General features: G+C 40.4%; 2 protein-coding genes across 3 annotated transcripts; both read right to left on the reverse strand.

Annotated features, from left to right (window-relative positions):
- Nucleotides 1-611: 611 nt before the first annotated feature.
- On the reverse strand, nt 612-7,891 carry TRIM6 (tripartite motif containing 6). Of its 2 annotated transcripts, none has more exons than XM_090264567.1 (7): nt 7,430-7,891; nt 6,838-6,933; nt 5,652-5,882; nt 3,143-3,165; nt 1,675-1,775; nt 1,366-1,392; nt 612-1,174 (listed from the first exon to the last, which is right to left on the reverse strand). In XM_090264567.1, exons 1-7 carry the CDS (start codon nt 7,859-7,861, stop codon nt 612-614), a joined length of 1,473 nt encoding a protein of 490 aa, XP_090120693.1. In that variant the 5' UTR covers nt 7,862-7,891. The 2 variants fall into 2 exon arrangements, with proteins under 2 accessions (XP_090120693.1, XP_090120688.1); XM_090264562.1 differs by having other exon boundaries at nt 5,652-5,876; nt 7,430-7,852.
- An 11,451-nt stretch (nt 7,892-19,342) lies between these two features.
- On the reverse strand, nt 19,343-20,353 carry OR52B6 (olfactory receptor family 52 subfamily B member 6). Its single transcript, XM_090267703.1, has one exon. The coding sequence runs from the start codon at nt 20,321-20,323 to the stop codon at nt 19,343-19,345; it is 981 nt and encodes a 326-aa protein (XP_090123829.1). The 5' UTR covers nt 20,324-20,353.
- Nucleotides 20,354-23,842: the final 3,489 nt, after the last annotated feature.

A 23,842-nucleotide genomic window follows, 5' to 3' on the forward strand; every position in this document is an offset into this window, starting at 1 on the left:
AAAAATACAACAATTTACTATCTCATTTATTGTATTTTATAAAACCTGTTAAGTTAAAGGATGTAACATTACAGGTCAATTTCTTTCATAAACAGAGATAAAAACAAAACCTAAATCATGTATTAGTAAAAACAAATCCAGTACTGCACATAAGAAATCATAGCGGCTTATTTTAAAAATTTATATTATATTTAAAAATCAAAACAAACCAATATACTCCAATAGCAGAATAAAAATGACACACAATGATCTCATTAGTTAGTGACAATATCTGTTGAAAATCAATTTTCCATTCAGTACAAAACCTTACAGCAAATTAAGAGAACTTCCTAAACTTGATCCCATGCATTAACACCCCCCCAAAAAAAGATTCTCTATCAAATACCAATGCTATGATTAATAGTAAAAGGTTGAAAGTTACCCCCACCAATCTCAAGATCTGTAATTACTTAATAAAGGATGTTCATTGTCACCAGCAGGCACATTCTAGCACTAATTAATGTTCAAATAAAAAGGAGAAAGAATGCAGAGAACAGAAGGTCGGAAAGGTGACTGAGGCATGGATGAGCCTTAAAGGGCACTGCTTAGATGTGGGTGGGGCAGGAAAATGTTCAGGAGTTTGGGCGACGCAAGGTCATTGGGATTGAACAGTTGCAAGGATTAAAATATGGACAAAGAGTGGTAGGAAAGTAATATTTACTAAAGGTATAGATGGGAAAGCCGTGGTTTGTGACATTAAAAAAGGAGACAGTGCCAGCCTCATAATCTACGAAAATCCCAATCCGGCGAGGGGGCACCGTCATGGAGAGGAGCAGGGAACTGGAAGAGTCCTCATAGGCTCTATATTCATGTTTATGGTGTAACCCAATCACCCAGTAGCCAGTTTGAGGTTGGTATCTGGAGTAAACATTCCGACTGTTCACAAATGGGCTGAAAGAGAATGAAGGTCCCACTGCATGGCTGCACACCCCCACGATCCAGTCAGTCTTCCTGGACACATCTACCTCCCAGTATTGTTTTCCTGAGGAGAGGAGCTGAGAGCCCAGGACGCCACAGTCATAGTACTCTTCCAGGTGAGACCCAGACAGCTTGGAGCCCACAAATCTCACTTGTCTCCGGTTTTTAGACAGGACAAGATTTAAATTAGCTGTTTGTGGATTCAGAGTCACGTCCACTGTGGGAAAAGGTACAACATCAACAGATGAGGATGGGTGAATGGGTCTTATCATACTGAGAAGAGGAAACATAGGAAGTGGGTGGGAGGAACTGGCACTATGTGGAGGGGGATGGGCAGAAGTATCATCAGATTATACCTGACAGTGTGTGGGGTATGTCTGGGGAGGATCAGGACATGGTTCCACTTACCCCAGTAGCTTTGGACATCTGTCAGCTCTGTAATGACAAAAAGCCAATCATGCATAGAACCAACAGCCTCAGGTCTGATGTCTCTCTCCCTTTACCTGACTGAGGGGTGTGGCAGGGAATTCTGTGAGGATGTGAGCTAGCCATTTTATTCCCCCTTAAACATGAACTGCATCTTCTTTGCACATTATGTCCCACCCTCTCTGACCCTGTCTTCACCGCTATTCGCAAATACCAACTATACTCTGTTCTGTTTGTTTCTTACTACTACAATAATCCCACACCCAAATTCTGTCTTGTCAGTCTCCTCACCTCTGTACACTCGTAGCATCTTTTTCAGATCTGGGGCTCGAAACATACTCTTCAGCTTGGTGGGGAGATCTTTTGGCTTCTTCAGAGTCCAGTACTCACTCCTAGGGAACAGACACTATGAATCCCCTACTCTGCTGACAGTGGGTTCCTGCAGCACTGCTGCCCTTTATTTCCCAGGCTCACTGGTGAACTTCAACATGCTTTCCTGAAGGAAATTAGCATCATTTTACAAGAGCCATGACACTGAAGGCAGAAGACCTGAACAAGAAACTAGCTTCTCACTATCTGTGTAAACTTTGATAAGATTTAACCCCTCAAAGCCTCCTTTTTATTCTGTTGTTGTTTTTGAAAGACATAATAATTTTCCCTTCTCTCTTTATATCTTAGGGGTTGTATAAAATTAAATAATGGTGGCAAAATCCTTTACTACTTCAAAAAAATACCAAACTATTTAAAATGTCAGTGCCAACTTAGAAGGTCTACCATGAGGGGTTAGAAATGTGCATTGACAGGCAGAACACCAGGAAACCTGTTACAGGGGCTTTGAGAACATTAAATGAAGGGCTGCTTTCTGAAGATTTTTTGGCTCTAAGTCTTAGAGGCTCCCAGAGGCTAAAATGAAAAGCCTTCAGAACAGCATCTTAAGAATTCACTGTCTCTTAGGATTCACTTAAATTTAAAATTATGCCAGTTGTAGAAAGGAGACGTCCTCATCTCTAGACTGAGAATGTGGACTTCAGAAGGAACAAAATTCCATATTTCATGTGTCTGTGAAGAGCTCTAAGTTGTCTGGTGTGTGGTCAACTATCGATGTCACCCTCAATGATGAGATTCTGGAGTATGGGATCGAGAGGAGAATATGTTTTGATCTCACGCCACAACCACTCTTCTCAAAGGCCCCAGGCCTATGTTTTCATTGGAATTGAGGGAAATGGAAGTGTGAGAAGAACTAGGTAACAAAACACGGACTGTTCCAAAGCCAAGGGAGAAAGAGAAATTCAAGGCTGATGTCCCCAGAGCTGAATTATAGACCATGGGAAACAAAGTAGATAGGAAACATCCCTCTGATAAAATACATGGGCAATGAAAAGCCCTATGTATTTTGAGGTAGCCACAAACTACTGGAGTCAGGGCTGGAAGCAGATACAGAGGTTTGTGGAAAAGGGAGTTCCATCACAGGGCACTAGGAGAATCAATGATATTGCAATCTGTTATTCTTTAGGGTACTACTGTCCCCAGTTTGTGACCTCCCATTACCCAAATTCTGCTGCCATAGAAACCAGGCCATTACCTTTATTTTGGAGGACACAAAAATTCTCATGATGAGTAATTTAAGACACCACAGTCCTAAATCTTCTTTGCCTCATGATTTTTTTCCCTTACCCACTGACCACACAGTAACTCTATGGGTGGGTACAGGAATCTTTTGTCACTCCAAAGGAACCACCTCATGTTCTCCTGTACATACCTTTCTGTGACATCATTCACATCCTAGGGAGAAAAGAGACAGAGTAAGTCAATGAGTCATATGCCCTGTCCCCCAGTACAGCCTAATCCAGGTTCCTTATCTTTCTCTACCACCCTGTGGTATAATGGGAATACTGGTGGCCTCAATATGGAGGCCAAAAGGTAGATAAGAACTCAAGAGCACACTTTCCCTGAGACTATGTAGGGATATCAGGAAATAATATGATCCATTCATTAGTACCTTTATTTTTACAACTCTCTCAGTGTGTTTGTTAGTAATGTTATAGATGTATAACACCTACATTTGCCAGACACTGTGCCTGGCCCTACAGAATCTCCCATGATTAAGTCATAATTTCTGTCCTCAAATGCTTCACTCTGGTTGCTAAGGATACAGGGGCCTTAAATGTGGTTATTTCTTAAACCTCACCTCCTCTAATCCTCAATGTTTTCTTTGCTGACTTCATCTATTTTTCTTGATTTCAACACACACAATTGTTGAGTCCAAACTCCGTATTTTTCATATCCAAAGTCTCAACTAACTCAAGATTTTTAAAAGAAAACTTACTTTTTCTGCAACCATGAGGTCTCCTTTATTACCTTCTACCTTCCTCAAAAATACCAGCATCCACACAGTCACCAAATTTAGGTATTGTCCTAAATACCACCTTACATTCATCCTGATGTCCCATCTTAGACCAGGCCAGGGCATTTCACATCCTTAACTTGTTTTAGCCACCCGCTTTTCAAGATCATCACTGCCACCGTCTGCCTCATTTGAATAGAATTACATCATGGCCTATTTGGTCTCCCTAACTTCTGCTTTATACACTTCAGTGATTAAAGAAAAAAGGTTGATGGTTTGATCTGTGTAACATGGAGATAACTATGGAAACTATTTTTGATTGCATTTAACAGAAACACAACTCAAATTGGCTCAAATATAGAAAGTAGTGGAGGTGGTAGGTATGTCAATTCATACAAAATATCTAGGCTTTCCAGCCATGATTGTACTAAGGAACTCAAATGATCCAGTCAGGTGCCACTTTATGGCTATTTCTCCTATGGTTTATATTTTGAAACTTGAAAGCTGTAGGCTTATATGTGGCTCTCAAATCTTAATGGGCAATAATATCACATAGACATGGAAAAGAGAAGGAAGAATGTGTCTATGATGGACAAATTCTAGAAAAACTGATGGTGAGATAACACTCGAATTAAAATGTCCATTGGGTAGTCATACTAATGGGTGTGAGAGTCTAGACAGATACTTGAACTAGCAACATAAATTGATGATCCCTTTGCACTTATAGAGCAATGTTTACAGTTTGAGGAGTCTGTGGAGGGGCTCGAACTGGGTGGGGAGGAGAGAAAACTTGAGAGTAACCCAACATCACAGATGAAAATAAAAGGGCAAAAAGAATAAAATGAAGATGTGAAAACATAAGCAATTAATGAAGAAAAGCTCTAACAGGTAGAAAGTAACTACCCACTGACCCCAATCCTAGGGCTCAAGAGTAAGTAAAGAAATGCTTATTATATCAACAAAAGAAGAGCAAGGGAGAAGCAAAAGATAAACAGAAAATAAGGAAGGGCCTGAAGGTTCCAGAATGTCACAAGGTGTTTCCTACCTCAACTTCATAGTCATACTATTCACTCTATGTAAAAACCAGCTCTTCAGATTTTAACCTCAGTTTAAGCTCCACCATCAAATCTCTAGATTTGACACATGGCACTGTCTCAATCTACACACGCGCGCACACACACACACACACACACGTGCACAGCTTGTATTTTAAAAAGACCAGCTCAAACTCCGATTATGACATGTTAAATGATTCTGCCCTAGAGAAGAGTGAAAGCAAATAAGGGCTGATGATTACATAAGCATCTCTGAGTAAATCTGAGTTTACCTGTGACTAAGCTGAGAGAAAGTCCATGACAAATTCCACCAGAGTATCAGGTATCAGAGCCAAGAGGTGCCCAATGGTCAGTGATTCTCAACAGGGGAGAGGTGGGGGATGTTGCCCCCAGGGACATTTGGCAATGTCTGGAGGGATTTTTTTTTTTTGGTTGTCACAGGTGTGGGTGGGTGCTACTGGTATCTAGTGAATTGAAGCCAGGGATGATGCTACATCCTACAACATACAGCGCACCTTCTCACAGCAACTTTTCTAACCCAAAATATCAATAATGCCACAACTAATTAATGTTGCCATAGACTATCAATGGACACAGTAGATTTACTCCGCAGTATTAAATGAACTTTTGGACCACCTTTTATACATAATAAATAAAAGTGAGACATCCCCTTAGCAGTTGTACTTTTAATTACCTATCCTTTATTCATGACCTCTGCACAACTGAATAGGGAAGAGGCACTCCAGGGTCAAAAGAATTTTGTTCATGCTCCCAAGGGAATTTTGTTCATCCTCCCATGTCAGGAGGGTAGGAAAATGAGTCTCTCTTTGTCCTGACTCTCGGGTCGGGGGCTCCTTTGTGAGTCTTACCTGCAGCAGCTCCATTGTGGACCCCTGACAGCGACGCTCTAGATCTGAGATGAGGTACTTCAGTGACTGGCTCTGGTGGACCAGCTCATCCTCAGCCTCGTCTATCATACGCAGCCCCATCCTCTGTTCCTCCTCCAGCTTTCTCAGTTGCCGCTGCTCCTCTTTGTCCAGGATGCTTCTCAAGTGATTAAACTCTTTCCTGATCCTGTGTCTTTCAGGTGCCATCTGACTCTTCAGTCATGGAAGAGAAAAAAGGCTGCTAGTCTGTGGAGCTGAAGGTTCTCCGCTCTAGCGGGTGGGGAGTCAGGCTCAGCACTGCTTTCCTGGCCAGGTCTCACAGGTGGAGGAGGCATGAAGGGGAAGAGTCCTGCAGCACCTGGTTCTTCAATTCTCCCCTCTACTCTTACCAGAACCTTAGCCTTGGGTGGTCTTATCAAGGCTTCCTAGATATAGACTGTGATTCCTGGGTGAGGTTTAGATTTCAATTATCCCCCAGGCCTCTCATGACTTTGAATCAGCCTCCCCGTCCAATTCTGAGTGAGAAGGTAAGTAATGACTGGCCTGTGCCTAAGCTGTCTTTCCAAGTTTCAGAGCTTGAAACTGTAGAACAAAGTCCAAAATCAAGAATTAGAACCTGCTAATGATCATGGTTCCTTTTTTATGTGATTGTCATAAAAAAATTAAAAAAATAAATATAAAAACAAAGCCCTGGCTACTGTGGCTCAGTGGATTGAGCGTCGGCCTGCAAGCCAAGTGTTGCTGGTTCGATTCCCAGTCAGGGCACATGACTAGGTTGCACGTCAGGTCCCCAGTTGGGGGCACGACTGAGAGGCAACCGCACAGTGATGTTTCTCTCCCTCTCTTTCTCCTTTCCCCTCTCCCTAAAAATAAAATAAATAAACAAATAAATTAAAAAAAAACAACAACAAAAAAACGTGGCATCAATCTGTTAAAAAAATAAAAACAAAAACCCCGGATTCCTTTTTGAGTTCTTTTTATAACTCCCCCTTTTCTCTCCCCTGCCCTGCACCAAGAACAATAGCCTTGTTTGGATGGTTTGCAGTGAAGGACTAAGCAAAGGGAAGCTCTTCTAGCCAAGCTGGGAACAGACATCACCAGGTTTCTTTGGCCTCGGCTCCCATGCCCTGCCCTGGTTCCCAGCATATCTTCAGGAAGTCCCTCTTACCTTCCAGGATGCCCTCCTTTCTATGATAACAGACTTCAGCTTCTCAGCTTCCTGCTGTTCTTGCCTCAGCCTCTCCAGAGACTCCTGGAACTTCTCCTGCAAGAAACACATCAAGTCAAGCAGGGTCCATCAACCAATGTCTCAGTGACTAGACGGAATGAATGGGATAGAGTACACTGACCTCAGAAACAGCTTATCCTGCCCTGGAATAAAAAGATGGAGGAAGCCAAAGTATCTTTTATACACAGGGGATAGAAACCAGGGGGAACAGGATGGTTCTCTTTCTTTCCAAGGACAAGAACCTGACCACCAGATACTTAAGTTTTTTATCTTCATTGCCAATATATTCCCCTTACTCAATCCCTCAAGCCACCTATTTTCCCCCAGCAGCATCTTTTACTCAGAAGGCCACGCAGAGCTGATCCTGCACAGCAAGAAAGAGGTAAAGTCTCTTCTCTTGGCCAGGGGTTGTTTCACAAGTTCGCTCCTCTAGCTAAATGGGAGGACTACAAAGAAATTAAATTAGAGCATGAAATTAAAGTTTCCTGCCAAGAACTGTTCCTCCTGACCTTTCCTCCATGTGAGCTCCCACCTGGTAATACTGGGCAACCTCCTCCATGAGGAACGTGTGGTGACCACGGTGCTCCTGAGACCGCTCGCAAAGCCAGCAGATCAGCTTTCCATCCTCCTTACAGAAGAGCTGGAGTTTCTCTCCATGGTGCGCACAAACAATCACCTTCAGCTGCCTCCCTGAACCCAACACCACCTCTCTGAGCCTCCCTGCTATGCTGGCCAGGTGCCGATTAGGACGCAGGTTCCTGAGCTGGTAGCTGGCCTGGCACACAGGACAGTAGCTTTCCCCTTCTTGGCCGATTGGCGATGCCTTGCTATTCTCTGTGATGCAGACTTGGCAGAAGCTGTGGCCACAGTCTATGCTCAGGGGTTCCGTCAGGAGCTCCAGGCAGATGGGGCAGGTCACCTCATCTTGTATGTCCACAAGTACTGTTGAAGTCATTGTAGCCATTCTCCTGGTTCCTGACTTCCCAGGTCTGGCTTCTAAGGTACTTACAGAATCCTGGGTAGACAGGCAAACAAGAAATGATCAGAGTAAGAAAATGAGGGAGAAAAAAAAAGGATGCTGACTATCCTGGAATAAGAGATCAGACACCTGGGGTAACAAGGGCTTCTCATTCTAACTGCAAACACATTCTTTACCCCAGCTCATATTAGACATGAATGTGCAACCTCACTAGAGCAAAGATTATAATTTTCTTACTCCTGCTGGATGGAGGGACAAACTGAGGCCCTGGTGAGGCGAGGGCTTGTGTGAGACACCGTCTGTTTGACCTCTTCTCAGTCCACCAAAACGCCCCTTCAATGTTAATAGCACCAAAACACACTGCTGTCTGGGGATTTTTGCATTTGCTGTTACTGCTTCACCCTGATATCTGCAAGACTCTGACTTCATTCAACTCTCCCTATCAGTGGGGTCTGTTCTGTTGAGCCTAGCTAAGGCTCAGCCACTCATACACTCTCAATACACGTACCTGCTAGAATTTTCTTCTTACTACCACTTAATATATACCTTTAACAGTGTGAACCCTCACCAGAATATAGGCTCCATGGGATTCGAGACCTTGTTTGTTACTATATCTTCCCACCTAGCACACTGTCTGCCCTCCAGGTCTTCAACTTTTAATAATAAAAACCTACAACTTCCTCATCCTTCCATAGATTATGCCTTTCTCATAAGCCTTTACACTTTTCGTTGCCATCACTTGGGTGTGGCTCTCCAGGATCTAACCTCCAAGATCAAAGGTATCATTTATTGTGAGGACACTTCTACTATCTAACAGCTCTGTTCCATGCAGGACCCTCTCATCCTTCCCCCCAAACCCCAAAGGAACAACAATGACCACAATAATGTGAGGTAATATTTTTACAACTAGCACTTTTGTAACCAGTTATGATTTAGAAATCACATGCCCCTGTTTTCTTTATCCCTCATAGGAAAACTCGAAATAAATAAGAGTATGTTTGGTCCTTTGATCAAGAAATAGAGAAATTAAATGACTGCATAAAAATCACACATCTTGTAAGTTGCAGAGTTGGCATAACTTAACATGTCCATAGTCCTAGTTCAAAGCTCTGTCCTCAACCTCCTAATTTTAACTAGACAGTAAAGGTGGTATAAGTTGGGCATTGATCTGGTGTTTTAGGAGTGTGAAAATGGAAAGTTCCAATTTGAGAAGGAAATTTCACCAGGGCCTGACATAAACTTTGATAGGAGCCTTTGAGGGCCTGTGTGGGGGGAAAGAGGGGACAGGTGGGGAGGTGGAGGCCACATACATTCTAGTGATAGAATAGTCTACAGAAAAAAGACCTGAGGAAGTGGTATACAGGTGGAATGGCTGGGACAAAGTGGTCTTATAGCATTTTAGAAAAGCATTTTGGAATCATTAATAGGAGGAAAGTGTAAAAATGGGGGGAAGGGAGGAATAAAGTACTGATCCATGCCACAGTATCAATGAACCTTGATAACATTATGTTAAGTGAATGAAGTCAGACACAAAAGCCTACATATTATATAGTTTCATTTATATTAAATGGGAAGTGACTGTTAACGGGTATGGGGTTTCTTCTGAGGATGATGAAATATTCTGGAATTAGATAGTGGTGTTGGTTGAACAGCTTTGTGATTATACCAAAAAAAATAAATAAATAAATTAAATCGCACACCTATTAAGGGTGCATTCTATGGTATTTTCAATTAAAAAAAAATGAGGGAAGACAAAACGAGGGGTAGGCTAGCTTGTGTCTTCTGGTTCAGAGTTATGTCATTCACAGCTTCACCTTAAATTACACCTACTTGGGAAGGAGGATGCCTTACCTGAGGCACTGCTAGAAAAGGGTGGAGGTGAGGGTGGGGATGGGGCAGGGCAGAGAATGGACTGATAATGAGATCTGAACCAATAGGTTAAAATTCAATATCAAAATGGCTTTCATAAAAAAATCAGTGACTGGGCAGTAGCTATTAAAGGTTGGACCAGGATGCAAAGGAGAGGGGGCTGGGGCTCAGAATGAAAATTGGAAATTAGATGGACAAGGCTGTCCCCCAGCTCAGAGGTCTCGTGAAAGTAAACACCTAAACAGGTGGCAACTGCGTTTATAAAGTAAGTTGGGCTTCTTGTGCTTAGAGAATAACAATATTTTTATCTTCATGTAGAATTATAGTCCCTTTAACCTGTTATCTGAAATTGATTATCTAACAAGTACTGTATTTGAATTGGCACATAATCAGCTTCAAATATTTTAAACTTCAAAAGAATCAATACCCCATTCATTTAAAAAACTTTTTATTAACTTTGCAAATTCTTACAACACAGGTTTTCTTTTCCCTATTATGTAATCCATTAACTGAGATTTGTAGGCTAAATTATAAAATTTGTCTTTTTTCCTGCACCTGTGAAATTCCACTTGTAACTGTTGTATCTTAACTTTAGATGTCAGTAGTCATATTTTCCTTTATCCTAGTACATTTTACCTTATTTTATTCTCTACACTATTTCAAAACTTGTGCATTTTTAAAAGGTAGGCATTGAGTTTGTCCATAACAACTTAATAATTTGAGTAACAGTAATAGTATATGTATGTATTAGACAGGTAGTCTCTGCCTCGCCTAATCTCCTCCCACGGCCTAAACCACACATTTTGGTCTTGATTTAATGATCGGTTAAATATTGTCCCTAAGCTCATTTGTAGTGAGGATAAAAAAGATAACATTATCCCTATCGTGAGCTTCCTAAGAAAAGTCACCTCATTTCTTTCACTGCTGTCGCCTGTGCCACAAGTGACATTAAGCAGCCCAATCACAGAGCGGCCGGTAGACAGCTCCCCGTGATGGGCGCACGGAGGGAAGGAATGAGAAGCCAGGGCGCCCCAGATGTGAGCTGCACCAGATCAGGCTCTTAAGAGCAAACCAAGGAGTTTTAAATAGATTCTGAGGAACAGAGGGCGCTCACTCTTGCGGAATTTTCTCGAACACACCCAGCGCGTGACCCCGCTCCTTCCGCAGACAGGCACGTCTCCACCACCGCCAGCGGGCAAGTCCGGCGAGAGCTGAAGGCTGGGCTTCCAACTCTCCCGGAGGGAAGTCCCGGCCTCCTAGGTGGAGGATAAACTGTGCGCACTTCCTGGAGCAGAAAGGCGGGTGGGGGAGGGGCTGGGGGCCTCTGAGTCCACGGTAGGCCTAGTTTGCTGTCATTCCCCGCCAGACCTTCAGGGCTGCCTCCCCACACTCTTCAGCTCCCCGAATCAGGGTTTAACTGACAGTGCTCTCTACCGTCTACTGCTAGCTCCAAAGGTACCTCTTCTGGGCTCCCTTCCCAAACTAGAGCCAACTCAAACCTGCAGAGGTGTCCCTCACTCTTCCTCCACTCACGACCCCCTCAGCCCAACCTGGAAGGCAGGTCAAGCAAGCTCTCAGAACTAGTGGGGATAGCAGTGGTTGGCCAGAAAATGGGTTCGATTACTGACCTGGATTCCGTAGCTTGGATCAAGGGCGAAGATTTGCTGCTGTTACCACCTTCACCAAAGCAGAAAGACTGAGGCGGAAAGAGGCGGGGCGAAGGGAGGAGGAGATGCTGCTGATAGGCCCGAGTTGCCCAGCATAGCCCTAGGTCCTGCGCTCAGGGGTGTGGTCACCACTGTCCCAGCAGGCCCTGAGGTGATCGCCTACTGAACTGCAAATTCTGAGGCCTTGGAGAACACCTGAAGGCAAGAGAAGACGCTTCTCAAGTCTCTTCGCTTTACTTTGGCTTTCTGACGTGTTCAATAACACCGATAATACACCTGTACTCCATATTAATTAAAATATCCAAGTGAATGAAAATATCTAAAGTTACAGGAGTGAATCGGGGTAACCAACCACTTGGCATCATAATGGCAGGTTTTGCAAGACGCGTTAAAATTTATCAATTTGAAATTACAGATAATATTTAATGTTATATTTCAATATTTAATTTAACCTATATAACTGGGAGACAGTAAACGTTTATTTTTAGATCCTTATGAGTACACGCGAAGCTTATAAAGCCTAGGGACTGTGACTGTTGGGTTTCAATGGCACAGCAACTCTGAAACGAAGGGTAGGCCAAACTTCCTGCCCCAAGGCCATTGAGACAGGACCCTGACATGGTCTGGAAAAGTGCGTTGGAGGAGGGGGACTTACAGGGAGGACGGTGTCTAGATAAGTCAGACCAGAAGATTGGGCAATTTGACTTCTTTCACTTAGCATGATATTTTCAAGGTTCATTCATTTTGTATCACGTATGAGTACTTTATTCTTTTAATGGCTGAATAATATTACAATGTATGTATTTTCCATGTTTGCACATCTATTATTAATCAGTTTTTAGGCTTTCATTTTTTTTTCCTACTTTTGGGGTTATTATAAATAATGTGGCTATGAATTTTCCTGTACAATTTTGTTTTAAACATAGGCTTCTTATTTCTCTTGGGTATATACCTAAGAATAAAATTGCTGTATTTACCCATTTCCCAAAGTGACTGCATCATTTTTACATTTTCACCAGCAAAATTAGGGGGTTCTAATTTTCTCCACAACCACGCTAATACTTGTTAATGTATTTCTTTTCTATTATAGTCATTTTAATAGATGTGAAGTGGTATCTCATTGGCATCTTAATTAACATTTCCCTAAGAACTAAAGATGTGAAGCACTTTTTATAAGTTTTATTAATATTTGCATATCATCTTAGGAGAAATGTCTATTCAGATCCATTGTCCATTTTAATTAGATTATTTATGTTTTTATTATTGACAGTTCTTTATATATTCTAGATACAAGTCCTTTATAAATTCTATGGTTTGTAAATATTTTCTTCCATCATAAGAGTTATCTTTTCATTTTACTGATTGCATCCTTTGAAGAACAAGTTTTTAATTTTGATGAGATCCAATTGTTTTGGTTATTTGTACTTTTGGTGTTATATTTATGAATGTTCTTTGCCTAATCCAAGGACATGAAGATGTGTTCCTGTATTTTTTTCTAAAAGTTTTATAATTTAGCTCTTATACTTAGGTCTATGATCTATTTTGTGTTAATTTTTATTATGTGAGATGAAGGTCCAATTTTATTCTTTTTTTTGCATGTAGATATCTTGTCTCAGGACCATATTCTTTTTCCACTTAATCATCTTGACATTGGTGCCAAGCCACTAAAGAGTTTTAATTGTGTGTGTGTGTGATGGTAGAGGCAGGTGGGGAATTACATGTTCTGAATGTTATGTAAGAAAAGATCACCAGCAGCAGTGAGGAGGTTCAGGAAGCCTGGAGGTAACAAAAATGCCTAAATCCGGGGACAGTAAATGTTTAGCTATTGCGTTAGTATGGAGGAAAAAGTGCTTAACTAGATGACATCGAGTATAGATAGAATAGCATGAAACTGTTTAGAAACAAAAAAAGGTTTTCCTCTCCATGCCATTTGGGAAGAGTGCATACGTGGGAATTAGGAATAAGTAAGTCTACATTTACATCCAGATTTTGTTACTCTCACATCTTCATGAAGGACATTAAGAAGAATAGATATGTGAGTTAGAGATGAAGAATGAAAGTAAGCAGAAATGGGCTGGGTGAGGGGGGAGCAATGGGGAAAAAACGGGACAACCGTAATAGAAAAACAAGAAAAAGAAAGAAGGAAGAGAAATGTGTGTGATTTTTAAGGGAGTAGGGGAGAGCAGAGTTTGCTATACCAAAATATGCCTCTTTGGGATATTGGTTATTTTAAACTGGTTATTTTTAAGACACAAAAGACTCAGGAAAAATCTTTGACCTTTTCCCTAACTGCCTAAAAGAGTGATAGAGGACCTGCTCCAGGAAGGAAGCCAATATCATAGATAACTATAGTTCAGTGTGAATTAGGTATGATAGACAGAGAGGAACCTAGCAAGGCCCCTTGGATCAAAGTTCTCTCATTGTTAAAGATGGCCCAGATACATCTATTTACTAAACATTTGCTGCTCCATCTTCATTCAATCTTAGATCCTTATGAATACATGCAAAACTTAAAAAGACTAGGGACTGTGACTATAGGGTTTCAATGGCAGAGCAACTCTGAACAGAAAGGTAGGCCAAACCTCTATCTCGTGCAATAAAAATAAACACAAAATAGACTATAGACCTAAGTATAAGAGCTGAATTATAAAACTTCTGGGAAAAAATGTAGGAGCACATCTTCATGACCTTGGACTAGGCAAAAAACATTAATAAATATAACATCAAAAGTATAACTAACCAAAACAATTGGATTTCATCAAAATTAAAAACTTATTCTTCAAAGGATGCAATCAAGAAAATGAAAAGATAACTTCCATGATGGAAGAAAATATTTACATATTCGCTTTCCTCTCCTTTCAAGTCCCAAACCACAACCGCCCCCCCTACCTCTTCTTGCCTGAAGATTTAAGTGCCCAATCTGTTCTGGATCCCCATATTTTTATGGAATCCCTGTATGTACATACATACCATATAATAATTGGTATGGACATAGGCAAATAAGATTTTTTAAAAAATCTTCTCATTAGTAAAACTAGCAGAAAGAAAGAAAGATCATCAGTAGGCTGTGACACAGGGAAGCCCTGAAAATTTTTTCATCTGAAGTCTTTTGATGTTTGTTCTGGGGCTAAAGTTTAAAATAATAAGGAAACTGAGGTCTGTGAGACTTGGAAAAACACAAGTGGGTTAGGGAAGAGACTGTTTCAGCTTTTTTTCTCAGTGTTTTTTCAATTTTAATTCTTTTAAAATCTGTCAAATTGAAATGGTAAAGCCATGATTCATTTGGGCAGTGTAAGGGTAATTGAGAATAGGTAGATAAAGATAATACAGTATTCCCTCCCTTATCTCGGGTATTATGTCCTAGACCCACCCCCGCCCCCACGATAGGTGAAAATCCGTGAAGTAGGAACCTTACATTTATTTTAGTATTTATATATATTTTAAGACTTTATAAACCCTCCCCGCACACTTATAAACTGTTCCCGGTGCCTTATTAACCTTTCCAACTCCCTTATTAACCTTTTCCACACTTTTATAAACACTACTTATGTTCTTAAATGCATTCTTTACTCTTAAACCTACATAACTTTAACAACATATGTATACAGTACCACAAAATCCCGCAATATAGCGAAAAATCCGCGATAAATAATTAAATATAATATTTTTTAAAATCCAGCGATACAGTGAGGCTGCAATAAGTGAACTGCGATATAGAGAGGGGCTACTGTATAGATAGTTAGGGGTGGGCTGAGATAGAGACTTGGAAGAGTGGAAGTGACTTGAGGAGAAGAAACAACTCAAGCCCCTAGATAAACTGTGTTATGCCTCTGGATCACACCTTCCTTATTCAATCTCCCTCTCCCATTCTCAGTTCTCAATCTGCAAGGCAAGGCCTCCTCGCACTGTTTCTTAATGAACGTGGTTTTTTTTTTTACACATAAATGGGGCAAATTCTCCCTTTGATTCTGGACAAGAATATGTTAACTTCTGTGGAAATAACATCAGAGAAACTTTGCTGTCCATTTTCTTAAATGTAATTCTTTACTAATAGGATGTGTTAATTTTATAATTAAAAATATAATAAAATGAGAAGATATAGAGGAAAGTTTTCATCTTAAAATAAAAAGAAACATTTAATAAATTATCAAAAGTTAATATGCACGATCTGTTATCTAAATGTTTCACTTATAGGCATTTAACCTATAGAAATACAGTAGTTCTCCTAGAGGTACACAAATATACCCCAAAAGAAGTACATTTCAACTATTTTGTAATAGTAAAAAAAAAAAAGCAAGAAAATGTTCATTAACATGCCACTTATTATTTTTTATATTTAGCTAATCTTAATAACTAAAACAACTCTAAAGTGGGTGTTATTGCCTTTTGTTTTACAGAGAAAGAAATTAAGCCTTAAGGCGGTTAAGTATCTTTCCCTGACAAATAACTAGTATGTACTGAATATAGCTGGTTTGGCTCAGTGGATTGAGCGTCAGCCTGCGAGCTAAGTGTCGCTGGTTCGATCTTCCAGTCAGGGCACATCAGAGAAGGAAAACTCTGACTCCAAAAAACCTCCGCTGCCTTGCGGCATACCTCTTCAGGGGAAAGGCTAAGGGAGTAAACCCCGACAGAAAATCCGGAGCCGGAGTCCCTAAGGCGGTTTGACGTTGTAGTCAACACCGGTAACTCCTGCGGTGCACCTGAAGCCAAGCTGTATTGACTCCGTCTTTCCCTTGGACCCTTCAGCTGCGAAGAGAGGGGGGGTCTGCTGCATGGGCAACAGCAGACCCTCCATATCACCCTGCCCAGGCTCTGTAGCTTCAGCTTCACTGGAGAGGACACTCCAGCGTCATCGCAAGATGTCGATTCAACACGGGAGGAGACAGATACCGTGTCACTCCCGAGTCGGACTGCACAGCCATTCTTGGCAGTGCAGATAGACTCTTAAGAAGCTACACCATCGTCTCTCGAGACGGATGGCTGCTGACGACGACGACGACGACGAATGTCCTAGAAGTGTGATTTCTAGATTAAATGAAAAATCTCACAAAATTATACCATATATTCATAAGCAATGTATGAGAGAGCCTATTTTCTCACAATGTTGCCAACACTATGTTAATTCTTTTAAATTTTTGCCAGTTAGGTGAGAAATAGTATTTTGGTGTAGTTTTAATTGTATTTCTTTTGTTAATAATTAAGCATATTCTAATTATGTCTTTGTCCTCTTTTCCATCAAACTTGTGATTATTTATTTCCTACATTTTAAGACCCTTTATATAGTGGGAAAAATTAGCCTCCTATAATATAATTTGAAAGTATCGGATATGCATATCTGCTATGAGCAGGTTTTTATCCTTTGGGACAATAGATAAAAAGCGTTTAAAAATTATCTGTTTCTTTAAGGAATTCAGTCTATACAAGGATTAAAGAAACAAACATAAAATATCTCTGATAAAACAAGAACAAATATTCTCAGTACTCAACGGAATGGATCTTTCATTGTGAGCAGAGTATGGGAGTGGACAGAGTTGAGATGTGAACTAGGTTTTCAATGATGGGTTATTTTGGACTAAAATTCAGACTGAATTGCTTTTCTCAATCACAGAGAATATTAGGCTAATCTAATCTCTGGTGTGAATAACCAATGATTAGTGAGCAAACTACTAAATTACATAGAGAAGTTTAAAATTCATTAAAGAATACATAAATCAACATCTGTCAAGTATAAGTAGGTATTTTCACTTCTCATTTTAATGATAAATATAATTTTTAAATACAAAGCATATTTGGATGGAAAAAAGTACTCTACCCCTATATAATTATTTACGTTTTGATAAATGGGTGTGTCCACCCACATATGTTGCTGTGTGTTAGCATCTTTGAACTTGGGTGTATACACATGTGTGATTATGGACACATGTAGCTAGTAATAAAAATAATTATCATTCCATGTGATGATGAATTTTTAGATATATCAGTTCTCAGGGGTTCACGTGGTGAGAAAGTTGTTGAACTGGCAAATTTAAATATCAAAATTATATACAAGGAATTAGGTAATTCATTAAGAAGAAAATGCAAGTGAAAAGTCCTATTTGGATGATAGAGGCCAGGTAAGTTATCACATTTTCCAAGTTAGTTTTTCTTGAGATGGTGGAAGATCAGGAGGTATTTAAATAACAGGTGAAAAAAAGTGAGGTGGGTCATATTATAGGTTTAAAACAAAGAAGCCTTTTTTTTTTTTTTTCCCTAATATGGAACATTGAAAAATTAATCCCTGCCTTTTGTCATCTAGTAGTTATGGATTGAATGATGTCTTTTAACCCTTTTCGCCAAATCTGTTACCCCCAGAACACAACAAGGACACCAGCCTGTTAAACCAAGCACGCTGTTGACCGGAGACAGCCAACTGACCTGGAATCTGCACGATCCTTCCCCATGTGGGAAGGCCACCCTCCCCTCCACACCCCCACTCTTATTAGGGTTTTCTGGACCCAAGGGTAGGTAGGACGACGACCATGTCCAGCTTGAAGCAGCTAGAGGAGCTTGAGACCTTCGCCCATTGTCCTTTACAAGATTACAAAGGGTCCTAATATTTGAGAGGGGGGGGATAGTTAATTTTTACGAACCAGGGGTATGGACTTGGGGGGGATTGCTGGGGGAGGGGGGTGCTGGGTGGAGGGGAGCAAGGGGGAGAAAATTGGAACTGTTGTAACAATATAATCAATAAAAAACATTTAAAAAAATAAATAAAAATAAACAAAAAAAATAACTCAAAGGTGGATTTTATAACATTTATTTTATTTTATTTTGTATTCACTCCTTTGTATTCTATATTCTGCCAGACTTTTCTGTAAACCAATGAAAACTCTTTGTAAACATTATTTTTAATGACTAACATTTGATAGTAAGTATATATTATATAGCACTATTTATTTAATTATTATTATCCATGCAAGATATTAAACCTGTTTCGCTTTTTGTTTTTTTTGTTATTGTAAATAATTCTGGTGTTAATGACTTTTTGCATAAATTTTTGTGCTCATTTCTGACTATTTTCTTGAGTTACATACATCCCAGAAGAGAAATTGGTAGGTAAGAGAATGAACATTTTTAAGGCATTCGATTCATATTGTTAAATGCCAAATAATTTTACAGACATGCATTTATTGCAAGTATGTAACATATATGAGAGACCACCTTGAGAGAAAGATTACAAAGCTCGTAATCTTGGTTGATTGTAGATTTTCTAGACTATTATTACATTACTGCTAGTGAATAAAGAGTATCAAAAAAGTCAGCTAATCTACATTGTGAGTTGGTAAGAGTGATGTGAAAATGGACATTACTTTATATCAGTAAATGATGATGAAAATGAAAATAGCCAGTTACAATCAACACTAGGAGATTTGAAATATCTTCCTCAAGTGTAGTCATAAGGAGCTGTCCAATGGAAGCTGAGTCCCATTGCCTGAGCTGAATCGTTTCCATGATTTATTTATTTAGTTAGTTATAATTTATTTTTCAGTTAGAGTTGACATACAATATTGTATCAGTATCAGGTGTACAACATAGTGATTAGACATTTATATACCTTATAAAGTGATCCCCTGATAAATCTAGAGCCCATCTGACACCACACATAATTATTATGTTATCAACTGTTCCTTATGCTATACTTACATTCTTCAGATGATTTTAATAACTGGCAATTTGTACTTCCTAACCTCTTTCCCCCTTTTTACCCATCCTCTTCCGACCCCTCTCCAACCTGGTAACCACCAATTTGAGTATAACATTTATTTAAATAAATTAGGACATGGGTGAAAATCACACAAGATAACCGGAAGATGTAGAGATGAGAATTGGTAGAATATAGAACAATTAATAGGTATAAAAAGGGATTAAGTTGAGCTCAAGGTGAAAGCCATTATTTAGATTCCTTGACAAGATTTGAAAACATCTGTTTAGCCCCTTCCAAAATTGGCTTCGTCCTCACTCCATAAATAATGGGATTGAGCATTGGTGGGATGACCACATAGAGATTAGCCAGAATGATGTGGACATAGCGTGGGATGCGTCTGCCACCAAACCTATAGGCAAAGACAGAAAAAAGAGCAGGGATGTAGAATAGTAGGATGACACAGACATGGGAGCCGCAAGTGCTCAGGGCCTTGGACCGGGCATCTCGAGAAGAGAGGTGGAAGACAGTTCGGAGTATGTGAATGTAGGAAACAGAGATAAGGATGATGTCCAGGCCAGTGGAGAGTAGAGCAGCTGCCAGCCCATACCAGACGTTGATGGAGATATCAGAGCAGGACAGACGAGCGATGCCCATGTGCTCACAAAATGTGTGTGCAATGATGTTGATCCGGCAGTAGTGCAGGCGCTTGAGGAGAAAGATGGATGGAAACATGATGATGAAGCTTCGGGTCAGGGTGGCAGCGGCGATCTTCCCAATGACTGTGCTTGTGAGGATGGTGGCATATTGCAGAGGATAGCAGATGGCCACATAGCGGTCGAAGGCCATGGCCAGCAGGACTGCAGAGTCAGCCACAAAGAGGAAGTGGATGAAGAACATCTGGGTGAGGCAGCCATCAAAGGAAATGTGGCTAGAACCTAGCCAGAAATTGGCCAGTGTTTTGGGCATTGTGGCAGTGGAGAGCAAAACATCAGCACTGGCCAACATGGACAGAAATATGTACATGGGCTCATGCAGGCTTGGCTGGGAGAGAAGGACACAAAATAAAATGCCGTTGCCTGCCAGGGCAGCTATGTACATGGTACAGAAGGGGATGGAGAGCCAGATGTGTAGATGCTCCAGCCCAGGGATGCCAATGAGGAGGCAGCCTGCCATGCGAGTGTCAGAGCTGTTCATAGCAGTTGTGCTGCTAGCAGATAAGAGAGCCATGATTTTCTACAGAACTGTCACCTGTGCCATAGGGGAGAAATAGCTTCAGACTTTGTAAACATTAGCAGAGTGAACATAAAAGCTTGCAAACAACCACAAGGCCTGCACACTCACAGGTCCTCCAACCATTATGGACTCTGCACACAGGCATAGTCTGTAAGGATAATCACACACAAGCTCTGCACAAAGTACACAGTTACAGGCCTTGCCCACATACAGGCTCTGTGTCCTATCTGGAATCTCCATACAGCTGGGAGACTTCCTGGCAACATGAGACTTGAAAACATTGCCAGGCCCAGTGCAGTGCCACAGGTTCTGAAAAGAGCAGGGATAGCTAGAAAATAAAAAAACAATCTGTATAATCTCTATAAGTATGCAAACTGTAATATACTGCAAAAGCCCCACGCTATGCACAGAGAGGCTGCAGTCCCACATCAAACAATCTCTTCTGCTTAGCAGATTGTGGAAGAGAAGGACTGGGGCCAGTGGGCAATGCAGACCCTGCACCTCATTTCCCCCCAGTCACAGGTGCTCTGACAAGTACGGAGGCAGTGAAAGCAGCTACATCGTTTAGAAATAACATTGCATGAGGTGTGAAAAAATCCGGGTCAGAGACCTGCTCTGTCAGACGGTGTGATTTTGGACAAGTCACTACCTCCTGAGTAACAATTTTTGATCTTTGAAATGAACATAACGGTGGTCTTGGTGTGTTAAATTAAATTTTGTCTGTGGAAACCTTACTAAATTGTGTGGTGCTTGCTAACTCACCTTGGTGACCCTGAAGTATGGGGCTATCACCCAGAACAGAAGGAAGGTGTGGAGCCGAGACCAGCATCATTGAGGAACTTACCAATTCTTGGACTCTTCCAATCTCTTAATGAATCAGGAGCTATGGGGTGGGAGGCAGCAATCTAAGTTTTAGCAAGACCACAAGGTGGTTCTGATTCTTGCTAAAGTCTGTGAGCTACTGATGTAAGAAGTTTTTTACTTTCTTCTCAATCTAATCTACTTGTCCATCTCTTCAGTCAGGACCAATAACGTCTCAACCCCAATTGGTTTCTGCATCATTCTCACTGAAAACGTTCAGGCTTCAACTAAATCCAACCAGTGTTTTCCTCAGCTCACTTAAGATGTGAAGGAAATGACACAGCCCTACAGTCTTGATAGCACTTTAGGCCAGTTGACTCTTCCTCAGTCCTATTAAATTATTCTCACAATGAATATACAATTTCACCACTGCCCAAATTCCTGTTCCCTTTCAACAGAATTTCTCTCCTACATAACCGAGACTTTCAGACTATCAGGAGACAACTGTTCGTATTATTATTCCACTCTTGTAAATTTATCTTATCTCTGAATCCACCCTTCTCTCATTTCCTCCACTCTCAGAGAAAGTAGTGTTAATGCCCCTTCTGCCTTTCAATATCTCCTTTTTATAGTTTTATTTTACTTTAGCTAGAAATAAGAAAGCTCCCTAAAGTTATTTATTTGTTTATTTATAGAGTACAAAGCAATATAAATCAATTGTATTTTTCTTTACTAGCAGTAAACAGCAACACAATCACAGTTTAAAAGTTCTGATTGCAATACAAATGTGCAAGCACAGAAAATGTATGTTAAAAACATAACATGCTTAAAAATAAATTTAACTCAAATTTGCAAAGCCTCTACACTGAGAATTACAAAATATTGTAAGAAGAGATTTTTAAAAATATAATAAATGTAGATATATACCATGTACACAAATTGGAAGACCCAATTGATTGTTAAGTCATCAATTTTCTCAAAATAAATTTGTAGTTAGTTTTTTAATTTAATTAAAAAAATTTAGCTCTACTGAGGCATAATTGATAAATAAAAATTGTATCTATACAAAATGTACAACATGATAATTTAATATATGAATACACTGTGAAATGATTACCATAATCAAGTCAGCATATCAATCACTTCACATAGTTACCATTTTTTGTGGCCTTAGCTTAATTTTTATTTATTTATTTATTTTCCTTTTTATTGAATTTATTGGGATGAAATGGTTAACAAAACTAGACAGGTTTCAGGTGCACAATTCTATAATAAATCATCTGTACACTGTATTGTGAGTTCACCACCTCAAGACAAGTCTTCTTCCATCACTCTTACACCCTCCTTCACCTCCTGCCACCCACTCGCCCCTGGTAATCACTGCACTGTTGTCCATGTTCATGAGTTTGTTTGTTTTTCTTCTTTTTTTGTTCAGTTTCTCCAACCACCCAGCTCACACTCTCTCCCCAGCTGTCAGCGTGCTCTCTATCTATTAATCTGTCTCTATTTTGCCTGTTAGTTCTTTTTTTTTCATTAGATTCTACATATGAGTGAAATTATATGATACCTGTCTTTCTCTGACTGGTTTATTTTACTTAGCATAATGCTCTTCAGGTCTATCCATGCTGTTGCAAAAGATAAGATTTCCTTCTTTATTTTTAAAACAAGCTGGGTACACACACACACTCACACATGCAAACACAATGTACATATAAACACAAACATATGCACACATGTATATGTGTATAAGTTTATATGTATCTATATCTTCAAGAATAATTTCCCCACCTATTCTCTGAGTTCTTTTTCTTTTCTACCTCTTCAGGGGCTTTGTTCCATCAATTATCCCCCCTCTTGTTTATCTTCAGTTTTTCCTAATTTCCTAGATTCTTATCTTTATTATTTATGAACATCCAAAATTAACAGCTATAATAAAAATATCTTATTTTGCTAGCCTGTCTTACTATTTCCTGTCTCTCTTCTTTCCTTCAGAACCACACCTTTCATGAAACACGTGTTTTGGCATTGATTTTTCTACTTCACTCTAGATCTTCCCTTGTCTCTTACCTTCCTTCCTAGTCCTCATGACAGGCTGCTCTGTCCCTGCTGAATGGCTTACTGTTGTGCTTCCTATTGGTGTGTTTCTAGGCTCTACATCCTCTTCAATCTCCCTGGTCAGTCCTGTAATCTGCCTTGGCTTCATTTGGCCCGCATGTACTAATACCTCCCAAATCTGTATTTGTCATCTACAATATATTGCTTTTATTAAAAGACCCCCCCCAACTGATTTTCTGACCTGTAGTCCTTCTACAGGTCACATATACTGCCTAAAACAAGTTTTTGAGCTTCTTGAAACAAGGACTGCGCCTGGCCCATATTGGATCTCCTAATATCTTGCACGTACTATGATTCTAGCCCTGGTTGGTTTAGCTCAGTGGATTGAGCGTCGGCCTGCGAGCTAAGTGTCGCTGGTTCGATCTTCCAGTCAGGGTACATCAGAGAAGGAAAACTCTGACTCCAAAAAACCTCCGCTGCCTTGCGGCATACTTCTTCAGGGGAAAGGCTAAGGGAGTAAACCCCGACAGAAAATCCGGAGCCGGAGTCCCTAAGGCGGTTTGACGTTGTAGTCAACACCGGCAACTCCTGCGGCGCACCTGAAGCCAAGCTGTATTGACTCCGTCTTTCCCTTGGACCCTTCAGCTGCGAAGAGAG

The sequence above is a fragment of the Furipterus horrens genome, unplaced genomic scaffold, assembly GCF_987537825.1.
Source record: "Furipterus horrens unplaced genomic scaffold, mFurHor1.1.pri manual_scaffold_2, whole genome shotgun sequence".
Lineage (NCBI taxonomy): Eukaryota > Metazoa > Chordata > Mammalia > Chiroptera > Furipteridae > Furipterus > Furipterus horrens.